Source organism: Aquarana catesbeiana, linkage group LG09 (genome assembly GCF_042186555.1).
Source record: "Aquarana catesbeiana isolate 2022-GZ linkage group LG09, ASM4218655v1, whole genome shotgun sequence".
Taxonomy (NCBI): Eukaryota; Metazoa; Chordata; class Amphibia; order Anura; family Ranidae; genus Aquarana; species Aquarana catesbeiana.
In genome coordinates, this window is record NC_133332.1 from 198,394,213 (window position 1) to 198,415,838 (window position 21,626).

General features: G+C 44.2%; 1 protein-coding gene across 3 annotated transcripts in view; it reads right to left on the reverse strand.

Moving 5' to 3' along the window:
- Positions 1–21,626, reverse strand: part of GARNL3 (GTPase activating Rap/RanGAP domain like 3) — a 418,412-nt gene that overhangs the window by 86,250 nt on the left and 310,536 nt on the right. For all 3 annotated transcript variants that reach the window (XM_073599520.1, XM_073599519.1, XM_073599521.1), the window contains 7 exons: positions 17,485–17,560; positions 16,795–16,893; positions 13,080–13,183; positions 5,292–5,400; positions 4,994–5,039; positions 3,320–3,426; positions 2,939–3,054 (listed from right to left, as the gene is read on the reverse strand). In XM_073599520.1, coding sequence (XP_073455621.1) covers positions 2,939–3,054; positions 3,320–3,426; positions 4,994–5,039; positions 5,292–5,400; positions 13,080–13,183; positions 16,795–16,893; positions 17,485–17,560 — 657 coding nt within the window. The remainder of the gene's footprint in view (positions 1–2,938; positions 3,055–3,319; positions 3,427–4,993; positions 5,040–5,291; positions 5,401–13,079; positions 13,184–16,794; positions 16,894–17,484; positions 17,561–21,626) is intronic.

Sequence of the window (21,626 nt, forward strand, 5' to 3'; positions counted from 1 at the left end):
TGTTTTTCGGTTTTGATCTGGATATTGGGATCTCTTTCGTCCTTGCAAAGGTCTGACTAGTTTTACGTATTAATGGTTTAACTGTCTTACCCTTATATAAATTGAAATTGGAAAACTACTGTCTTTTTATGCAATTATGTACCATGTAATTATCAATAAAGCACATCTGTTTGTTAAAAAAAAACATAATGAGAGTAGCAAGAAACTAGCTACTGGATGGCCTAAATTGACTGTCAGGAAGACAGAAAGAGTCCAACACGTTTCAACATGTAAAATGAAAGTCTTCTTCAGGGAAAATAGGCCATTGAATTCCAATTATGTAGCCTTAATCTATAATTGTAAAATACACACAAGCTCTTACATATTTTTATCTTCTTTATTTTTTTTTGTTGTTTTTGATTATTTTGTTTATACATGATCATTGTATGAGTTTTTCGGTATTCTGTTCATGTTTATGATTGTGTGTATTTTACAATTATAGATTAAGGATACATAATTGGAATTCATTGGCCTATTGTCCCTGAAGACTTTCATTTTACATGTTAAAACGCATTGGACTCTTCCTGTCTTCATGACAGTCAATGTAGGCCATCCAGTAGCTGGTTTCATGCTACTCTCATTATCATATGTTCGTATCCCTTTGTTCTCATTTGAAATCCATATTTCAATAAATTTGTACTTTTATATTTGAATATCTGTAAATGGTCCGTTTACCGTCCCACCCTTTGAGGAACCCTTTTCACTCTATGTACTAGGGATGTGGACCATAACCAGTTCTTCCAGCTAGTTGGGCAAAATCCTTTCTACATCACCTGCAGATAACACCCTGGAGGCTGAACACATGTCTTCTATAAACATCATACTGCATAAATTATGCCTGTTTTCTCATTCTAAAATCGGGGCTACTTTGTGAACTCTCTACTACACTCTTCACTGGTAGAGTGCCCACCAAATAGCCAGCTAAATGAATACTGATATGTTAAAAATAAGCAAGACTGAAATGCACTAAGGCACTAATTATATTTTGTGTCTAATCATCTACTAATGCAGCCTTTCTCAAACTTTTTTGGCCAGATGACCCCTAAAATAATTTTCAGGTCTTGGAAAACACTTACTAAACCAATTTATCGGAGATCAGTGGAGAAAATGCCCCCTACATGGCATGGTGGTTAATACATGGTGGTTAATAGGAAGAATGCAATCCATACAGTGGTCAGAATGCCACCCTTACAGACAGATAAAATGATAATTGGGTCACGCTGCTCGTTTTGCCAAGTAGTGTTGACCCTGGAACTCTGCAGGCACCATCAGATAAGAGGTCAATCAGCCACAACTCAAGACACCTCTAGCAACCTCAGAAAGAACCCTAGAGTGCCACAGAACCCTGGCTTAGAATGACTACTCTAATGACTATAGACAGCCTTAAGCACAAGAGAAACTTAAAGAACCTATAAAGGCATAAGGCAATAAGGCAGACAGTAAAATATATTTATCAGAGATCTGCAAATGTTACAGGAATGTGCTATACAAAAATACAATTATTCAAAAACGTGTTTTTTTTAAAAAGGATTTTTGTACTCACCATAAAATGCTTTTCTTGAAGTCAATTAAGGGGCAGAGGAATATAGATACTGTCCAAAAAGGGATTTTACAATAAGTACAAAAATCCTACCTTATTTCTCATCCATTGGAGGGGCATAGGAATTCAGAGACTGTCATGGGGTCCAAAAGCAGTACAATGGAGGGGAGGGCAACAAAGCAACAGTCTCCCACATGCCCCAGTGAAGCAGAACTGGGGACTGCCAGCAGCCCAAGGGCTGTTTGATGGACAAACGCAATCTTTTACCTAATGAATCCGAGCCTTTGACCTGAAGGGGGAGCAGATAATGGGGAAGAGAAGGACTGAGAATCAACCTTCATGAGTGAGGTACCCCACAACGTGACTGAAGCAAACAGCCAGTCAAACAGAACCCACTGGTCCCTATGCCTTAATACCTCTGATCCCCTAGGATTAAGCAGAGAGATCCATGTCTACTAGAGTTTCTGGTCAGACAACTAATCTTGGTAGGCTAAGAATCCTGAATTAGCAAGAATTCCACAACCAGCAGGTTAACACTGAAATTTTGTCCCACAGGGTCAAACAACTGAAGTGGTAGGGTGCAAGGAAGCACCTCCAGAAGGGTAGGAATGAGAAGGAATAGAAACTCTGGTACCAGACTGGTTAGTTCGAAATGACCAGAAGGGCTGAAATAGCTGAAAATAGCCTCCCTGGTTCATGAGAAATATCTCTAGAGCAACACTACAAGAACTTCACTGAAGAGCAATTCTGCCTATCCAGGTCTAGGGATGCCCCTGAACCCTGAGATCCAGCAACGCTTAAGAAATAACCTCTTATAGTTCTGAGGTGACCACTGGAGACTGAGGTGCCTCAAAAAACATTGTCTCTTCAGAAACAAACTGTTGGAAAGGTCAGATCTAGATTCTGCAGTGGGTGGTGCTGGAGTATGCTTAGAACTACTTCCTCTACACTAAATGGTGGAACAGAGTATGGAGCACACAGATGTGATAAAAAAGTTCTTGGTATGGAAAGGTAGCAATTGGTGCTTTAGCCAGTTTGGTCTAGCTCAAAAAGTCAGTCTTCAGAGACAGGGTGACACCGTGGGCTGTGCCATGGTTCTGGACCTGGAAACACCCCTCAACTATATAACACAGTACATTTTAGTTCTGGAAAGCGCCAAAGTGCAGAGCCCAGTGCTTGTAGGCCATAGGCCATATTCCAGACTATACCCGATGGTCTCCAAAGTTAGATTTTGATTTATGTTAAAGAATCCCTAGAGTCTGGAGTATTTGACAGCTGACGGAGAACAGATGATGATTGAGGAGATTGCAATGTTGACTACCCTAAGATGGGATACATCACACATGAAATTAGGATTACCTTGTGTAAATCTGGCATAAGATCCTGATACAGCGACCGGATAAGCATGTCCAACGTCCTCTGTCGCTTCTGAGCGAAGGTTGGCGTTTCCAGAGTTGCCTTCTCACCATTTATTACTAAAAGAGGCAGAAAAGTGTACAAAACCTCAACAGAAGAAATAAAAAGGAAAGAAACAGCTCAAATCCTAAAATGAAACAGATTTCAGTTACCATCTCAAGTGCACACATACAAAGTTCCTCCACTGCCATCTCCCAGCATTTCTCTCCTCAATAAAAAGATGAGTAGGGGAACATGTAGTCATGTCTTCTGGATGCATGACATCATTACTGAACAGCAGATCGACTTCTACAATATTTCCAATGAATAAAAAAGTAGACTTACATTTTACTAGAAGAAAATCCCTGAATTCTTGGTGGTCAGTGAAGACAGGAGGAGAGGGAAGTGGAGGCCCAAACAGTGGTACACTTTCTTCTGAAAATATCTTTAATCTGCCAGGTATCAGAATGAAGAACCACAATTACGCCCCTGGATGACTGTTATGTAGCAGGCAAATATAGCAAACGGCAATTCTGACAGGCATGTAAGCTCCCAGCATGGGTGTACTAAGGGGTGTGCAGTCTGAAGCGGGTGTGGACCGGTTGGTGGTGATGAGGCTTCTTGACATTTCTTCTTTGTGTTGCACAGTGCTGCAAATCAGGACCATGCCACTCAAAAAAAAGAAATGTCAGGTAGCTGCAGCATCTCCAGCGAGTCTGCATCTGATGCTTCAGTGACGGAGTTCAGTGTGGGAGCAATTCAGCTTCCCTCTCTGCTCATATTACAGAGCCAAGAGAAGGACTTCCTTTCATTCTGAGTTCCTGCTGCATTTGGTGACTGAGTTTGGGTAGAGGGAGAGCTGTACTGAGGGTTCTATACCTTAGGGGGGTGGGGAGTGTCTGTGCTGAAGATTTTTTACTGGGGCGCAAAGTTGTATAGGGGTGTCTGTACTAATGATTCTGTACTAGGGAAGGGGAGGTCCATCTGTGCTGAAGGGCCTGTTTTGGGGGTGTCCGTCTGTACTGAGTGGTCTGTGCTGGGGAGCTGAGCCTGTACTGAGGGATGCATGATGGCTGGGGGTATGTACTGAGGGGTTTGTTCTAGGGGGTCCACTATTCTGAGGGGTTTGTGTTGGGGGGGGGCATCTGTACTTAGGGGTCTGTGATGTAGGGGAGTCTGTACTGAGAGGTCTGTTTTTTTTTGGGGGGGGGCAGGGAGTTGGCACTGAGGGGGTAGACTGGGAAGCGTGTGGTTAGGCGTGTTAGGGGAGATCTGTACTTTGGGGGGTATGGGCATGGGAGAAGGGGGATGATTTGTACTGGGAAGAGGGGGTAACTTTGATTGTATTTGGTATGTGGCCTTAAAGCCTATAGCTTTCATTTTCAAAGTTTAACTGAACAAGCTGAAGATACTAGTTGGTTACCATGCACAGCTACTCCAGAATTTGCTCCAGTTTTGATAAATACCACCCAAACCCAATGTTATGAGCTGACCATACCCATTACAATCTGATCATACAGTCTCTGTACAGTCTTCTTTAAATTTTACAGAAATTCAAAATATACCAAATCAGGCAGGCCTTTGCACTACATAGTTGATGGTCTAAAGCTTTACTGTACATATACTCCTGACTACTGTACTCTAAGTACATTACTCCTGAAGCTCTTCTTATTTAAGGTAGGCATGTATAAAAGGATATCTAATGGAAAAGTTCAATTTTATTAAAATTGTTTGTATGTATCTGTTACACTCTTGCTTGTGGCACTGTCACTAAAGCATATTTTGTGGGTGAAAGGACTGTGGCATGTGTGTGCTGAGTATAGGGGGAGTAAGCTCAGGTTTTCTTTAAATTTTCCCTTTCAGCCCCTCACACTGTTTGCACAATTTGCCTACACCTACAATGTGGCACGGCACACTGTGTGTGCTGCTATATTTCTTCATACATTTTTTGAGGTGTAAAAAAATGATTGGCCCTGGGCACCAGATGTGTTAGGTATGCCACTGTCAAATTGCACTCACCTGTAACTGTCGTTCTGTTTGTTGTATCTCACTAAGGCAAAAATATCTGCAAACTTTGTTAAGGAAAAACACAGAAGATCAAAAAAATCTTTGCTGCTGCCTACATTAACCTTAATATTAGTAACCTGAACCTCAGTAAAAATCGAATTAGAGTCCCTGGTCATGGATATGATTGCTGAGACCTAATGAGACAAAGTGGAGCAATTTTGTTTCCAGCAATGAATATTATCACTTCTTATCCCCTCACACATCAACAAATTCTCCAAAGTTCCAGAAAGCAGCCATGATAAAAGGATACGAGTAAAGTGAGAGCGGATCATTGAGGGCTTAAATGATGGAGAAGACTCTTCACCTTCCTGAAAGACGATGGTGACGATATCATTACCGATGTGTCGTTTTCTTTCTACCTGGAAAACACAGACTATCACTTTGGTGGACTAATGATTTACCCCTTATGGCCACCATTATCATTATCGTTCGTTCCATTATTTTAGCCGTGCACTGTAGACTTGTATCCTGCTTTTCCAGATCCGTCTGCTTTTCTTCCAAACATCTAATTATGGCCTTAAAGGGGTTGTAAACCCTCGTGTTTTTTCACCTTAATGCATCCTATGCATTAAGGTGAAAAAACACCTGGCTGTAACCGCCCCCCCCCAGCCCTTTCCATTTTACTTACCTGAGCCCCGTATTTCTGTCGGCGGGGACGCGCTCTCCCTCTCTCCACGGGATCCCGGTTCTTGATTGGATAGGCTGATAGCAGCACAGCCATTGGCTCCCGCTGCTGTCAATCAAATCCAATGACGCAAGCGCTGGGGGGTGGGCATTCGTGTCTATGGATGCAAATGCAGGACTCGGGAGCGTGCCCGCAAGGTAACCCCCCAGGAGAGCAAGTATGACATGTTTGTTATTTAAAAGAAACAAAAAAAATAAATAAATAAACCGAACCCTTACAATCACTTTAACCATGGTATAAACTGATTGAAAATTGGCTGGTTCAGCAGAAACTGGACAACTTTCGGTCCATATGTACTGTTGTTTTTGTCAACAGAAGCTGGTCTAATGACTGGCTTCTGTCAAATGGTCATGCTGGAAAACCAGTATTCGATCAGCGCTTGCAGTTAATGGCTGCAAGTTCCGATCAGTGTATTTTGCCGTGATAGGGGGTGTACCCCTGTCAGAATATTATAGTGCGGCAGGGGGGATCACTGCATCACACATTGTGTTCATGCAGGGATCTGTCAGTTTTGTTCTGTTCAACCTGCTAGTTGAACGGAAAAAAAACTGCATGTGTATTCCTAGCTTTATTTAAACGTCCAAGTTAGCCAAAAGGTCACGTGTAGCTGACACTGACTTGATAACACTAGACGAATATATATGCAAAGTCCCTTGCGCTGTTCAAGGTTTTGTATAGGCTTTACGCAAATTTACCCGTGTTGCGTTTGATATTAATTATATTGGTTATATTTTCTAGCAGTCTGTTTGGATAGACAGAAATCAGGTTACTGTTGAGTTTGTTTGAGGACGTTTATCAAACTAATGCCTTAGTAACAAGTACACAGGCTGTCCTCAAACAATGGGAACTGTTGACAGTCGGAACAGTCAGTTGTTATGGTAAACAACCTGACATATAAAAGCGCTATCAGGCATAAGCTGGATAGGACTCACCATGCCTTAAGACCAAAGAAGAAAGAGAGTCTGTAACCAGCCATTGAAGAAAAAGATACATTTGCCTGTTTCCCCAGCCACTGCCAACTGAGTCCTTGTTGTCAACGGAGATCACAAACATACAGTAACCTGGAGTTAAGTAACATTTAAAAGTGGTTGTAAACCCCCCTGAGACATTTTTACATATAGGTAAGCCTATAATATGGCTTACCTATATGTATTGAAAATATCTCCTAAACATGCGTCATTTAGGAGATATTTACCTTGTCGTGCACCAATTATGTCATCGGCACATGCGCAGCGAAGAAACGTCCCTCTGTGCCGTTTCTTCCCCAGCGTGTGCCGTGACTGACGGCTCCCGCATGCATGCGTGGGAGTGTAGCACGCGGCTCCGGCCAGTCACAGGGCCGGAGTCTGCGGCCCCCGGAAGGAAGAGGGGCGAAGATAGAGGCGGGGTCATCGTGGGCTTTGTTTGCAGGTAAGTGCCACATGATGGACTAGTATGCAATGCATAGTAGCCCATTATGCTTTTACTTTGCAGGGGAATAAAGAGGAAGTAAAACCCATCAGGGTTTACTTCCTCTTTAAGTGTATTTCTACTGTTACAGACCATAGTTTCTGCTTATTTGCTAGGCATCTTGCTTGATATATCTGTCAGCCTTGTACTGTATTCCTAATATTGTAATGGTTTTGCATGCACATAATTTTTGTTCAGTAAAAGCACATTTACACACTGCAGAGGTCTCAGCTTCCTTGCTTATACTTCAAAGTAACCTTGCTAGATAGACGCAAGCAAAACAATTGGGGGCTCATCCAAAACAATTGCGCGTTCAACTGAAGCAAACCTGTTTTTCTGTAGTCTGTTGTGTTGCTTGTGCTAGGTAAAATTGCTGCGTAAGCGGTAAAAGCAAAGCTGCAGAGGTTTCTGGTGTCCATAAGGGAGTGTGCAGCTTACCTATCTGGGCCAGAGACAACGAGTGGGAGCCTCTTGCTAAAGAATTTGCAAAGTATGCTTCTCCTTTGAATAAGACTGGTGATAAAGTCTCAGATCATTTTGTAGATTTTAGCCTTAAATGGTTGGATTTAAGTAAAGCAGAGAAGAAGACAGTGTCCACGGTGCGTTGATACTTTCTATATGCTCTCTATACTGAATCACAAAGGAGAGAGAAGGCAGAGGCAGAAATTAAGGCATTAAAAGACCAGCTAGCAGTTGCTTCGGAGTGTGTTCGTTCAACTGCTAGTCAGGCTGATGATTTGAAAGAGTGGTGTGCAGCCCAAATCAATTCTTGCCTTAAGAAAAAGACGGGCCGTAAACCTGTTGGGCCGTAAACCTGTTAGTAAAGCTAGGGTACATGCCATTGTCACATCCCAAAACTAGGATTGTGAGGATGTGCTCTCGTCAAATGATAGTGAAGATGAGGACATAAAGTTTGATGTTTCTGATGATGAACATCCAATGAAAAAGAAAAAGTGTGCCAGACCTCTCATTACTAAACATAGGAAAAGGCAACATAATAGAAAGGATATAGCAGATGGGGAGGTGCATTATCGCAACCCCAGAGATGTTGAACTTTAAGAAGTATGGAAGTTTACACAAATTGAACTCCATGAGCTGGCAAAACAATACAAACAGAGATCCAGGGAATCCCTATTAAGTTGGCTCCTACATTTGTGGGATGAAGGGGCAGACAGTGTTGTTTTTTCAGGCAGGGAAGCAGTGGCTATGGGAGTGTTAACCCATGATCTGCAATTGCATCAGGCCATGCGAGAAGCCAGAGAGTTTACTGTGAATTTTTTATTTTTAGACCTCGTGAGAGATGGAATAGTCCGAGTATACGCTAGTCCTAGTGACCTGGAAATTACTTACTCCTGGAGAACAATAGCAGACAGTATTTCCAGGTTACGTGATATGGGTTGTATAACCGGATTAAATAGAATGGATGGGTCCAGATATGGAAACCTTTATGTCTACTCTGCACTCTAAGCTAATGAAGTCTGTGCCATTTAATCTCAGGGCTCCTTTACTGTCCTTGCTAGGAGGCCTGGGATTAAACAGCAAGATTCTACCCTTTTAAGCCAGTTGGGGGAGCTAGAGGAGACTAAAACAAAACCTGTCAGGGCAGTAGATAAGGTCAAGGCCAGACAGGAAGAAAACAAGCAGAAAAGAACAGAGAAGAAAAGGAATATGGTAGAGAAGACAGGAAGTGAAGAGAAAACCAGGCTAGTTATCTCTAGGAAACAAACGTGGGTGGACCTAATAAAGGCAGGAGTACCTAAAGATGAGATAGGTGGGATTTCTAATGCAGAATTGCTGAAGAGGTGGAAACATTTAGTGGGGAAAACTGTCAGGGTCAGAAACACTAATCCTAGTAAAGATAACATCAGCCTAGATTTAGAGAAAACAGAACAGACCCCTCCTTTTAGCCAGGGCCGGATTAACATAGGTGCTACTGGAGCTGCAGCTTCAGGCCCCTACCTTAAAATCGGCCCGCCCAGGCAGCATACATGGCCCGTCCTGTCCATAAATGTCCGTAGGACAGGAAAAGATGTGTGTAACTGTAGGGGTGTCTGGCTGCACCTATGTTGGCTCAGTGTGATTATTAGTGTCACAGTGCACAGTTCCCCCTGCACAAATGGGAGAGGAGAGAGGCTGGGTCTGCCCTGCCTTCTCCCACCCCTCACCCTCTGTGAAGTCCTGCAGGTGTGCAGTGAAGGAGCTGTGAGGGCGGCAGCCGGCAGATTCAAGGTGAACACAATATCTGAGTGTGATAAGCTTGCAGAGACCACCCAAGTGTGAATACAGTGACTTTTACCTCCCTTCTCTCCCCCTCCCCTCTTTTTTAACTTTTTCCTCCAGCAGTAGCTATTATAACTGCAGCCAAAGTGTTTAGACCCCTTTCACACTGAGGCGCTTTACAGGCACTACATCGCTAAAAATAGAGCCTGTAAAGACCCGCTACTGTCTTTCCAGTGTGAAAGCCCGAGTGCTTTCATACTGGAGTGGTGCTCTTGCAGGATGTTAGAAAAACTCCTGCAAGCAGCATCTTTGGGGCAGTGAAGGAGCGGTGTACACACCGCTCCTGCCCATTGAAATCAATGGGGCAGCGCAGCTATACCGCCGGTATAGCTCTGCTGCAGCAGCGCTTTGCAGTGGTTTTAACCCTTTCTCAGCCGCTAGTGGGGGGGTAAAAGCGGCGCTTTACCGCCGAGGCACCCACCGCCCCAGTGTGAAAGGGGCCTAAAAATTGTGTGATCAGCCTATTGTAGTATTGGTCCCTTTTAAGTGGGTTCACAATAAATTGCTATGTTTTGGCCCATTGCTGATGTATTTGCAGTTTTCCTGCATTTTACCCGCCGTCCTATTGATTTCTGTTAGGTTGCATGTTTTTTCTGCATTTTCTGAAAGCACACCAAAATTCCTGCATGCTGCATCTTTGACTCACTGTCAGAAAATGCGGAAAAAACCTGCAAGCTTCCTGATGACGCGTGCAACACGAAATGCATAGAGACTGCATGTCCGCTCTCCACTGACGTCATATCTAGATTTGCTGGTTCCTAACCTTTGTGTTTTGAAACGCATGCCGCAGCTGGTAGGACAGGGTGCACATCTATCCTAAGCTGTACATGTCGGTGCTATCTCATTGTAAGTGCGCACTGCGTTACATATCTGCTTGTATACACTGGCACTAAACATATTGAGCTATGATTGTTCAAATGTTTTTCCTGCGCTATATTGCTTGATTCTCAAAGATAAAGGGATTGTTTCCACTTACGCTGTTGGTTGAGAGAAATCCATTATTCTCACAAGGCTTTTTTAATTTAAGGTTCTGGTGAGTTTGCATTTCTTATGCACAATTTATGGTGGAGCACCATTTGAAGGATAATATTTGCCATTTTCTTTGAATCACGGCATTTGGACTTTTTCCTTTGTGAAGAACTTTTTTGTTTTATATGAGTTTATCACAAATGTTGACAGATAAAGGTGTATACACGAGGTACCGCCATACCTTTTTCTTTTATACCTATTTACTACTATATATCAATAGGACGGCAGCTTAAACTGCAGATACACAAGCAGTGTGGCCAAACTGCAGCACGCCAGTGTGAGTCCAAAGGCTTGTACACACAACCCCCCCCCCCCCCCATAGACCTTGGTCTGATCAATACCCCTGGGCATTCACACATGGTCACACCATCCCGGCTCAGGAGGGGTGGGGGCTCCAGGGATTTGTTAGACTATGCAGACCAGGTCCCTTCTACCCGTCTGGGCAGAGTCCTGGAGGAAGTGGCAGGCTGCGGGTGGCAAGTGGCACATTGTATCTGGTGGAAGGCTGCGGGTGACAAGTGGCACACTGTATCTTGTGGCAGGCTGTGGGTGGCATGTGGCACACTGCATCTGGCAGCAGTCTAAGGGTAGCAAGTGGCACACTGCATCTGACAGCAGGCTATGGGTGGCAAGTGGCACACTGTATCTGGTGGCAGGCTGCGGGTGGCAAGTGGCACACTGTATCTGGTGGCAGGCTGAGGATGTCAAGTGCCACACTGTATCTGGTGGCAGGCTGCAGGTGCCAAGTGGCAAACTGAATCTGGTGGCAGGCTATGGGTGGCATGTGGAACACTGCATCTGGTGGCAGGCTATGAGTGGTAAATGGCACACTGCATCTGGCAGCAGGCTATGGATGGCAAGTGGCACACTGCATCTGGCAGGAGGCGACGGTGACAAATGACATGCCTCATCTGGTGGCAGGCGACTGTGGAAAGTGATACGTTGCATCTTGAGGCAGACTATGGGTGGCAAGTGACACACTGCATCTGGTAGCAGACTATGAGTGGCACGTGACGCTGCATCTGGTGGCAGGCGACGGTGGCAAGTAACAAGCTGCATCTGGTGACAAGTGACAAGCTCAGGGTTCCCACTGATTCTGCATTATGGTGCGTTGAACTATTTCATTATATATTACAATGTAGTAATAGAAATAATGGAATTTGATTATCCTGACACCATATCAAGCATGGTGTCGGGATGATTTAAGTGCCAACACCAGCCATGTGCCTGACAAATCACCCCGCCACCAATTTCCCTGTCAACCCCCGAGACTACATCACCCTCCCAACCCAATCTTTTTTTTGGTGGGTTGTCCCTGAATGGCAGTTTGGAAATGTGGTCACCCTATGTTGCTGCTGGTGAGAGACCGCATAGCAGGTGGTATTGGTGGTGGTGGTGGTGCTGAGCGGCTAGTGCTACTGGTGAGAGTATATTTAATTTGTTTTAGCAAAACATTGTTTGCATTTACATTTTATATTATTTATTTTATTTTATTGTAAAAGCACATTCACACACTGCAGAGGTCTCAGATTCCTTGCTTGTACCGCAAAGTAACCTTGCTAGATAGTCGCAAACAAAACAACCCCCAAACCTCACTCTTCTCCTCTGGGTCATGTCCTGGAAATACATTTTTTTGTTACCTTGTTCATGTAGTGATAAACAGCTTTTATTATCCCCTGTGACCTTATAACCACGCTTTTAAAATTTTTGCAGGGACAGCTGCTAGGTGCTCAGTATCTGTTAAAATAGGCACGCCTCCAAAACAACATTTCCCAAGAGCCCTTACCTCACAGACAGTACGTGTATGTATGTCAAAGCAACAGTACTGTGATATCCTGGGAAAGAAATCAATATATGCATGAGAGAGACCGAGAGGTTCCGAGATTGATGGAGTTCTGTAATCCAGCAAGCAGGGCTGACAACACTGCTTGGGATTTCAGACCAAAAAAACCCACTGTTTTGTCATCTCAAACAGGAAGTTAGGAGCACACTGGATTTCTGACAGATCAACAGTTATGCCGCGTACACATGTTCGGACATTCCGACAACAAAATCCTGGATTTATTTCCGACGGATGTCTCAAACTTGTCTTGCATACACACGGTCACACAAATGGTGTTGGAAATTCTGATCGCCAAGAACGCGATGATTTACAACACGTATGACGGCACTAGAAAAAGGAAGTTCAATAGCCAGTGCAGCTCTTATGCTTGATTCCGAGCATGCGTGTAATTTTGTGCGTCGGAATTGTGTACACATGATCGTAATTTCCGACAACGGATTTTGTTGTCGGAAAATTTGGGATCCAGCTCTCAAATTTTTGTTGTCAGAAATTACGACAGAAAATGTCCGATGGAGCCTACACAGGGTCGGAATTTCGAACAACAAGCTCACATCGAACATTTGTTGTCGGAAATTCCGATCGTCTGTACGCGGCATTATTTTCTGTACATGCAAAGCTTGGTATTTTGCCTTGATGGACGCTTTATGTTTGCTGTCTCAGGATTGAGTCAGACAGGTGTGCACAATATCAGCAAAAATTTTTTTTTTAAACTATTATTTTACTAATGCTGGCTGAGGAAACATAAGACGTACCTGCTGTTTGTTCTCTTTTGAATATGGTAACATTGTGGAGACGTGAAACATGATTTCATGTCCTTGGTAAACAGTATAGACAGAATGTGTTCCTGTGGTATCATCTGGAAGGAAAGGGCAGGAAATAAAATATCTGTTAAACAAATCTTTCCCCTTTCGTTTTTAAAACTTCCTACATAATCCATATTGCTTTAATCGTACATCACGGGACACAGAGCCAAAGTAATTACTATGTGGGTTATAGGCCACCTTCAGATGATGGACACTGGCACACCCTAAACAGGAATTTGCCTCCCTATATAACCTCTCCCATACGGGAGCATCTCAGTTTTGTTGCCAGTGTCTAAGGTGTTGGTCACAAGTAAAGATGTGCTGCGGTGAGCTCCACTGGAGCAATCCTTGCTGGGGCTAGCTATGCAGCCAGATCCATTCAAAGTGTCTTTTTTGGGCCAAATTGAATGGTACCTGGGCCTCATGTCAGAAGAAATGAGGCCTTTGCTTGTAAACGCTTCTCTTTTTAGAGAGCTGGACCCCGGGATCCAGTACTTTGGTATTTTAGGCCATAAAGTTTTACTGGCGGGGTGCTATTACAGGTCCAGGATTGTGGGTTCCCTGAGGGTCCCCAGGTCCTGAAAGTTTGTTAACAGAACCCACCGTGAAGGGTGAAGATTGGGTCTGTTGGTTTTACCACAGAAAACCCTGCGGCAGGAAAGGTAAGTGGAGTTTTTCTAAGAAATTTTTTAATTTACTTATGAAATGTCTCCTTTAAAAAAGTAAATGTTGTCATGCCTAAGTGTCACCACTGGGGGCTGTATGGAGCACGCACCTTCTCATGCTTTCCTCGGAGATCACGCTGTGTCACAAAAGCAGCAGGCTTTTTTCCTCCGGCTAGCAGGCAGACCTCCGGTAAGTTTGGGCGGGTTTGCTTAAACCAGACAACCTCCACCTGGGCCGAACTCTCCCCCTCTTCACGAGGCTGAGCATTAAGGGAGAGCTAAAAAAACGATCAGCGATGCCGTTTCTTTTCACCACCCCTACACGGCGGCGGCTTTCAGGTCTCCTCCACTCCATCCCTCCCTCACACACAAGCCGATCCCATCGGATCGGAGGCTCGTGCGGGAAAACTCTTTTTTGAAAGAGAAAGGAGGGGGGCAATGCGATGGAGGGGGCAGGGCTTAACACGGCATTGGCGTCCTCCATGCGGGAGTGTGTTTTTTTTTAAAAACTCCATTTGTGCTGGCTGCAAAAATTGTCGGAGGGACACAAGAGCAAAGAGGGGCATGAAAGAGGTTGGTGACACAGGCACTTCCTATTTGACACATTTACTATTTGCATCAGGCTGAGCATTAATAGCAGCGGCAGTGGCTGACTATTGCTCAAGCAGTGGATACGATTTCTTCTGTTAGTACCTCTGCTTTGTGCATCGGGCTAAGGTCAGAAGGGGGGGTTGAAACACCCCCAAAAAAGAGCTAAAAGGGTCTCCCTCAAGCTCTGGAAAGCCTATTCATCTCTACAAATGGCATCCACACCTGAGAGGGGGTGGCTGGTCAGAGTGAGCATCGGGGCCATGAAATGTTTGCAACTGTTTTCAACACTGCAGCCCCTGTTTATGTTATTAAAAAGATCTTTTTTCCTCAGCCAGGATAGGTTTGAAAAAAAAGTTTAGCGACTTTAATCACATCCCAGTGTGGGACTAAATGCGATAGGTTCTCTTCCATTACCCAGGACCCTCAAACTGAGGAACTAGGGGCAGGAGAAGATGAATTCCCTCAGGGGACCATGGTGAGGCTGACGACTCCTGTTCTGAGGTGTCAAATGGGGGAGGATCAGTGTTCACAATCTGTAAAATTGATGGTGCAATTGCCTGCGCCCACGACTTCTTTGCAGGATCAAATAGGAAGGGAAGTCGGTGATTCTTGTGGCCCCCGGCGGAGCCCAGGAAATCTTGCTATGCAAAGGTCCTAAAGATGGCAGTAGGGGACCCATGGACCCTACCGCCATGGCCAGACCTTCTCTTGCAAGGTCCGGTATTCCATCCTACTTTACAAAAGCTAAATTTAACGGTTTGGCTATTGAGACCCACACTGTGATGAAGCGTGGGCTGTCAGGTTCAGTGGTTTCTACCTTGGTTAATGCAAGGGAGCCAGCCTCCATATTTATATATTATGGAGTCTGGGAAGCATATGTCTCCTGGTGTGAAACCAGGGGTTGCACCCCAGGAAATAGGTCAAAGGTCCTTGAATTTCTGCAGATGGGGTGAGAAATAAAGCTGGCCTTGAGTGCTTTCTAAGGACAGGTCTCGGCCTTATCGGTATTATTTCAATGACCACTTGCTTCGCATTATTTGGTTCGTAACTTTATTCAGGGGGTAACATGGCTTAATCTCCGGTTAGGTCACCTCTGAACCCTTGGGACTTGAATTTAGTTTTGTCGACATATTCCCTTGGTCCTTTTTGACAAGGAAACTATTTTTTCTGGTAACCATATCTGCTGCAAGAAGGGTATCAGAATTGGCTGCTCTTTCTTGTAAAGAGCCATATTATTATTGTTTTCAAGGATAAGGTAGTATTGCATCCTCATCCTAACCTTTTACCGAAGGTAGTATCAGGTTTTTAATCTAAACCAGGATATTGTTCTACCTTCATTTTTTTCCAGAACCCTGTTCTGTGGAAGAAAAATCACTACATGCTCTTGATGTGGTGAGAGCAGTCAAAGTCTACTTAAAGGCGACTGCTCAGATTCGGAAAACGGATGTTTTGTTCGTGTTGCCTGAAGGTCCTAAAAGAGTACAGGCTGCATCGAAATCTACTATTTCTAAATGGATTTGACAAGTAATCATTCAAGCTTATGGTTTAAAGAGGTAGTTTCTACCCTCTCAAATCAAAACGCACTCCTCCAGGGCTGTTAGTGCTTCGTGGGCAGTGCATCACCAAGCCTCCATGGCTCAAATCTGCAAGGCTGCAACTTGGTCTTCAATCCATACATTTACCAGATTCCATCAGGTGGATGTAAAAAGACATGAGGATGTCGCCTTTGGGCGCAGTGTACTGCAGGCAGCAGTATAAGTCCTCTGATCTCATGGTGCCCTACTTTTGTTGCGTCTCCCTCCCCTCAGTTGGCATTGCTCTGGGACATCCCACATAGTAATTACTATGGCTCTGTGTCCCGTGATGTACGATTAAAGAAAATAGGATGTTTATAACAGTTTACCTGTAAAATCCTTTTCTTTTGAAGTACATCATGGAACACAGAGGTCCCGCCCCTCTTTCTAGTATACACATGTATTGCTTTGCTACAAAACTGAGATACTCCCGGTATGGGAGGGGTCATATAGGGAGGCAACTTCCTGTTTAGGGTGTGCCAGTGTCCAGCACCTGAAGGTGGACTATAACCCACATAGTAATTACTATGGCTCTGTGTCCCATGATGTACTTCAAAAGAACCGGATTTTACAGGTAAGCTGTTATAAAAGTCCTATTTTATTGGCTATTCTGCCCCGAGGACCACAAAGCAAAATGTACAGTAGTGGGCCCCTGCACAGGCCCACAGAGAAGACAGTAGGCTTGTTTTAACTTGGTAAGAATAGGATAAATACATTGCTCCTATGCATATTTTCTAGGAAAAGTAATTAAAACCTTAGGTCTGTGGATACATATCTCCCTGACGCCAACCCAGGTGCAGCTGTATGTACCAGATGATATAAAGGGGCACTTACTTTTGGTGTCCAGTCCCCCCCTGTAACCGATCCAGCTCTTTAGCGTGATGGTGTCTCCTAGCAAATTTAATAACTTCTGGAAACTTTCACTTCCTGCTTCTGGAGGAAAAAATGGAGAGATGGGAGTGTCAATCTCATATATTAAACATTTTTGAAAAAGAAATGTCTAAACTTCAATTTTCTCAGGGCCTTTTCACAAAGGGGTGGTAAAAACAGAAAGCTGCAGAGTTTGACAGGCAACACCATATGTCAAATTTGGCCATTGAGATCAGTGGGGCCACATTGCAACCATAGTTCAAGCTCCTGGCTTGCTGTTGCGAAGCAATCCCACAATACAAAATCGCTGTTACACAATTTTTTTAAGTGAAATTAAAAAAAAAAAAAAACAGGTGTCAGGAGGTGGCAGTTTTGCCTCTTGAAGCTTGCCAGCCGCTGCTATACCACCCTTTGAAAAGCATCTACCACAAATTGCTTTTCAAAGGGCGATAAGCTTACCTGTCTGAAAGAGCATTTACTAACACAGTCACAAATCCAGTCAACAATCAGTCTTTGTGCTTGGCAGTGGCAGATGCCCAGAAACATATTATTACATCCACTACAGTAACACGACGTGGATCTGTGGATTATATCAAAGATTATACTTGCCCTAAAATTTTCATAGCATAGACAAACTGCCCAGGCGGCACTCACCATTACTAAACATTTCATCGTCTGTCAACTGGCCGTCTTTGGCATAAAGAACTCCAAATTTAAAATTCACAGAGCCCTAGATAAAAGAGGAATAGGAAGCAGAAGAGGAAGAAAGGAGGAAGATATAGAAAAGGAAGTGGACAGAAAGGGAGTGGATTCAGTGGAAGAGAGCAGAGGAAGAGGGAGGGGAAGACAGACAGAAACAGGATGGAAAAAGGATGAGGACAATGAAGGGTAAGAAGAGTGATGCGCAGAGAGGAATAGGCCAGGAAAAAGAAAGTAAGGCAAAGAGGAATGGGACAGGAAGAGTGGAAGAGGGGAAGCGGTAGAGGATGGGAGAGAACAGAAAAAAAAGAGGAAAGAGGAAGGCATAGAAAAAGAAGAGAGGGAGGCAGAGAAGAAGAGGACAAGAAGTGGAAAGGAATAAAATGAACCAGCAGAAAAAGGGAAGAGAAGATCAAAGTAAGAGTTTAGAGGATGAGTGTGTATGTGTGTGTTTGTAAGTGAGAGAGAGGGGGGATAAGAAGTACGAAGAGATGGAGACAAGAAGTGCAAAGGAGAAAAAAAGAGAAGATAGTTAAAGGATAGGAAACGGATAAGGGCAAGGAAGAGGGAGAGGATAAGGTAGAAGAAAAAAACAAGAAGAGATTGAAGGTCGAAAAGGAAGGAGACATAGGGGGAATAGAAGAAGAAAGAACATTGTTGGTAAATGTCACAGATTCATCAAAAAAGTACCTATTTCCATGAAATTACGTTAATCCCATGACTGTGAGTGGACACCATTTATAACTCACATTTCTTACAATGCCATCTTAATACCTTATTTAACAATTTTCAGGAAAGTAAAATTATTTATTCAAAACTAAAGTGTCGCCTTAGACCCCAGGGCTAGGCTACCAAGTAAAATTTTATGTAGGGTTGTCCTGATACCGATACTAATATCGGTACCGATACCAAGCATTTGCCCGAGAACTTGTACTTCACCCGATACCTGGACAGTCAGCAGTGATCGGTGTGTGGGGGAGTTACAAGCTTCTCCCCCCCGCCCCCTTCAGCTGCTTTAGTGAAATCTATACTGCGGTGATCGGTGCTTGTAACTCCCCCACACACGATCACCGCTGACTGTCACCGCATCCTCCTCCAGTCTTCCTCCATGCCCCCTCCGTTCTGCTGTCCCCCTCCTTTCTTCCTCCGTGTCTCCCTCCGTTCTGCTGTCCCCCTCCTTTCTTCCTCCGTATCCCCCTCCGTTCTGCTGTCCCCCTCCTTTCTTCCTCCGAGTCCCCCTCCGTTCTGCTGTCCCCCTCCTTTCTTCCTCCGAGTCCCCCGCCGTTCTGCTGTCCCCCTCCTTTCTTCTTCCGTGTCCCCCGCCATTCTGCTGTCCCCCTCCTTTCTTCCTCCATGTCCCCCTCCGTTCTGCTGCTGTCCCCTGCCGTTCTGCTGCTGTCCAATGCCGTTCTGCTGCTGTCCCCCTCCTTTCTGCTGCTGTCCCCCTCCAGTTTTCCTCCGTGTCCCCCTCCATTCTGCTGCTCTCCATGTCATCCTCCTTTCTTTTCTGTATGAACAGAGTCAGTGATCACTAACTCTGTCCATTCACATAACTGAAACATTGTAATCTCCTGTAATTACGATGTCTCAGTTTATGAATGGAGAGGAGATGCTGTCTTCTCTCCATTCATTTTCAGTGCAGCTGAGGCTGCAGAGAAAGGAACTGGGGAATCTCTATCCTCAGTCTCTTTCTCTGTCTCAAGGGGGAGATTTCAGGGGTCTATTAAGACCCCTGATATCTCACAAAGCCCCCCAACAGGGCTGATTAAAAAAAAAAAAAAAGTATTGCAATAAATTAATACAAAAAATGATTGTAAAAAATAATAAAAATTAAAATAAAAAACACACAGACACCATCCACCCCCTCCCTCCGTAAAAAAAAGAAAGCATTGCAAAAAAACAAAAAAAAAACATTTGTAAAAAAACCCCAAAAAGAACACTGTCACGTGACATTAAAAAAAAAAGTATCGGTAATCGGCATTGGCGAGTACTTGAAAAAAAGTATCGGTACTTGTACTCAGTCTAAAAAAGTGGTATCAGGACAACCCTAATTTTATGCTTGATGGATTTTTTTAAGGAAATTTTGACTTGTCAAAAAATGTTGCAATCCTGTTGCTAAAACATCAGACTGGAAAAGGATGAGGAGTGAGTACAGCGCTGCTCCGATGATGTTAAGAAAGATAGTTACACAATAAGCGGCTAACACGCCTCTGAGACACAGAAGTAAAAAGTCAACAAATGTAAATAAAGTGTAGCGCTATGTGTAAAAAAACATAAAAATTGAATTCAAGCTATCTTACGATAGTAAGGTAAAATAGAAAATATTATGGAAAATTGAATGACATGTGACCTGAAAAAGAAATAGCATACAAAGCATAATGACAATACACCTGTGAATAGTGAAAAAACCAGACCAAAAAATTCATATATATATATATAAAAAATCCGTGAATAAAGTCCATATATGTTAATAAAAAGTGTTCTTGAAAAAAGTGATTTTAAAATCAAAAACCACCACCAACAGTCTCTGAGGATTAGCTGATGAAGACAACAACGGAGTATCACTGATGGATGAAACGATAAAGCACCAAATCCAATGTGACATCTAAGTGTGTGCCAAAGCCATCACCATAGTATCTGAGGAGGCTTACCAGAAATAGAGGACTTGAAAAAGACATATGCCTTACAAGTCACAAAAAGCTTGTATAGCCGCCAAGGCTAGCAGGATAAACATCGGATATCCACAACTTCAATTAAGGAGGGAAGGGGGTCTGTCAGCAACCTCAATCGTCCCGACGTGTGAACAGGCCAACCGGATGTTTATTTGGAACCATGAGAGAAAGAAGACTCACATGGCATAATATCGTTTTTAAAAGGCATACATTTGCAAGTGCGGGCGGGTCATGACGTAAGACGTCTGACGGGAGGGGAGGAGAAGGAGGTGTGCTGGCCGGCCAGCGTTAGCGGCCGCGTGCTTGATCAAACAAGCAGCTCTGCGGATGGGAGGTCGGGAGGACGGGATAGAGCACGGAGCGCCGCCCGCGGAGCTACGGGATTCATGGTCCAGATGAACAGCCCGAGGCTTCCGCGAGCGGCACGCAGCCCTAGGAGAGGAATGGAGGCATAGCCCCCTGGTTGCCTAGCTCGCGCTCCCCCGGGCCCCCGTCCTCGCCCCCCCTTGCCTTCACACCGCCCTGCTATTCGGGCAGCTGCCGGAGCGCCGCGTCTTGATGCCCCGGCATCCACTGCTGTCGGAGGTGCAGAGGGAATAGCGAAACAGCCTGTGTCTACCCACTCCTAGGCAATCGATCAGACGAATCCCCTGTCAGCTCAGGGAGGGTGGAAAGGAACCCCTAGAGCCAAGCCTGTGTAGGTAAGAGTGGAACAGCAGTCCCGCTGTAAAAGGGATGAAGACCGCTGGAAGGTATGGAAATCAAATAGGATCTTAAGAAAATGTCCCCTTCTGATCTTTGATATACAAATACACTGGTTGATATAACTGTCTTCACATGTGTTGCATTGCTCTCCCGATATTTGTAACTACAAAGGGTGAAAGTTATCGTGAAATATAAGTGTTATCAGTCCTGGAATAATCCCCGTTGGGGGAGAAACATTTAAGATAACATACACGATTATTTATTATCTGTCTCTTTATCTTATTTGCACTACCTGCTGAAACACCTTTGCATAGGCTCAATAACTAAGAACGGAAAATAATCAACAAACAAAGCGACGCCCAAGATGGGGATGGGGGGCGTACGGAAAACCCCTAAAGATAGCTCCGCAAGCGGTACCGCCTCTGGGAGTACTATTAAGCAATTTATGAATCGCGGAGGCAGCCCGGGAAATCCCCGCTTAGAGACCCAAAAGTCAACCCTGACTGAAAAAAAAATGGGGGGGACTGGAAAAGTTGCACAGACCCCTGAACACTCAAGACAGGACTCCTCAGTTGATAGTATTCTAGATAATACCCGAATGGAGGAAGGCAGTCAAGATATGCAACCCCCCTCAAAAAACGAGATAATAGAAATGTTTAAATCACTCGAACTAGCAATCAAAACGGAAATAAATGTTTTAAGGATGGATCTGGGGGGTAT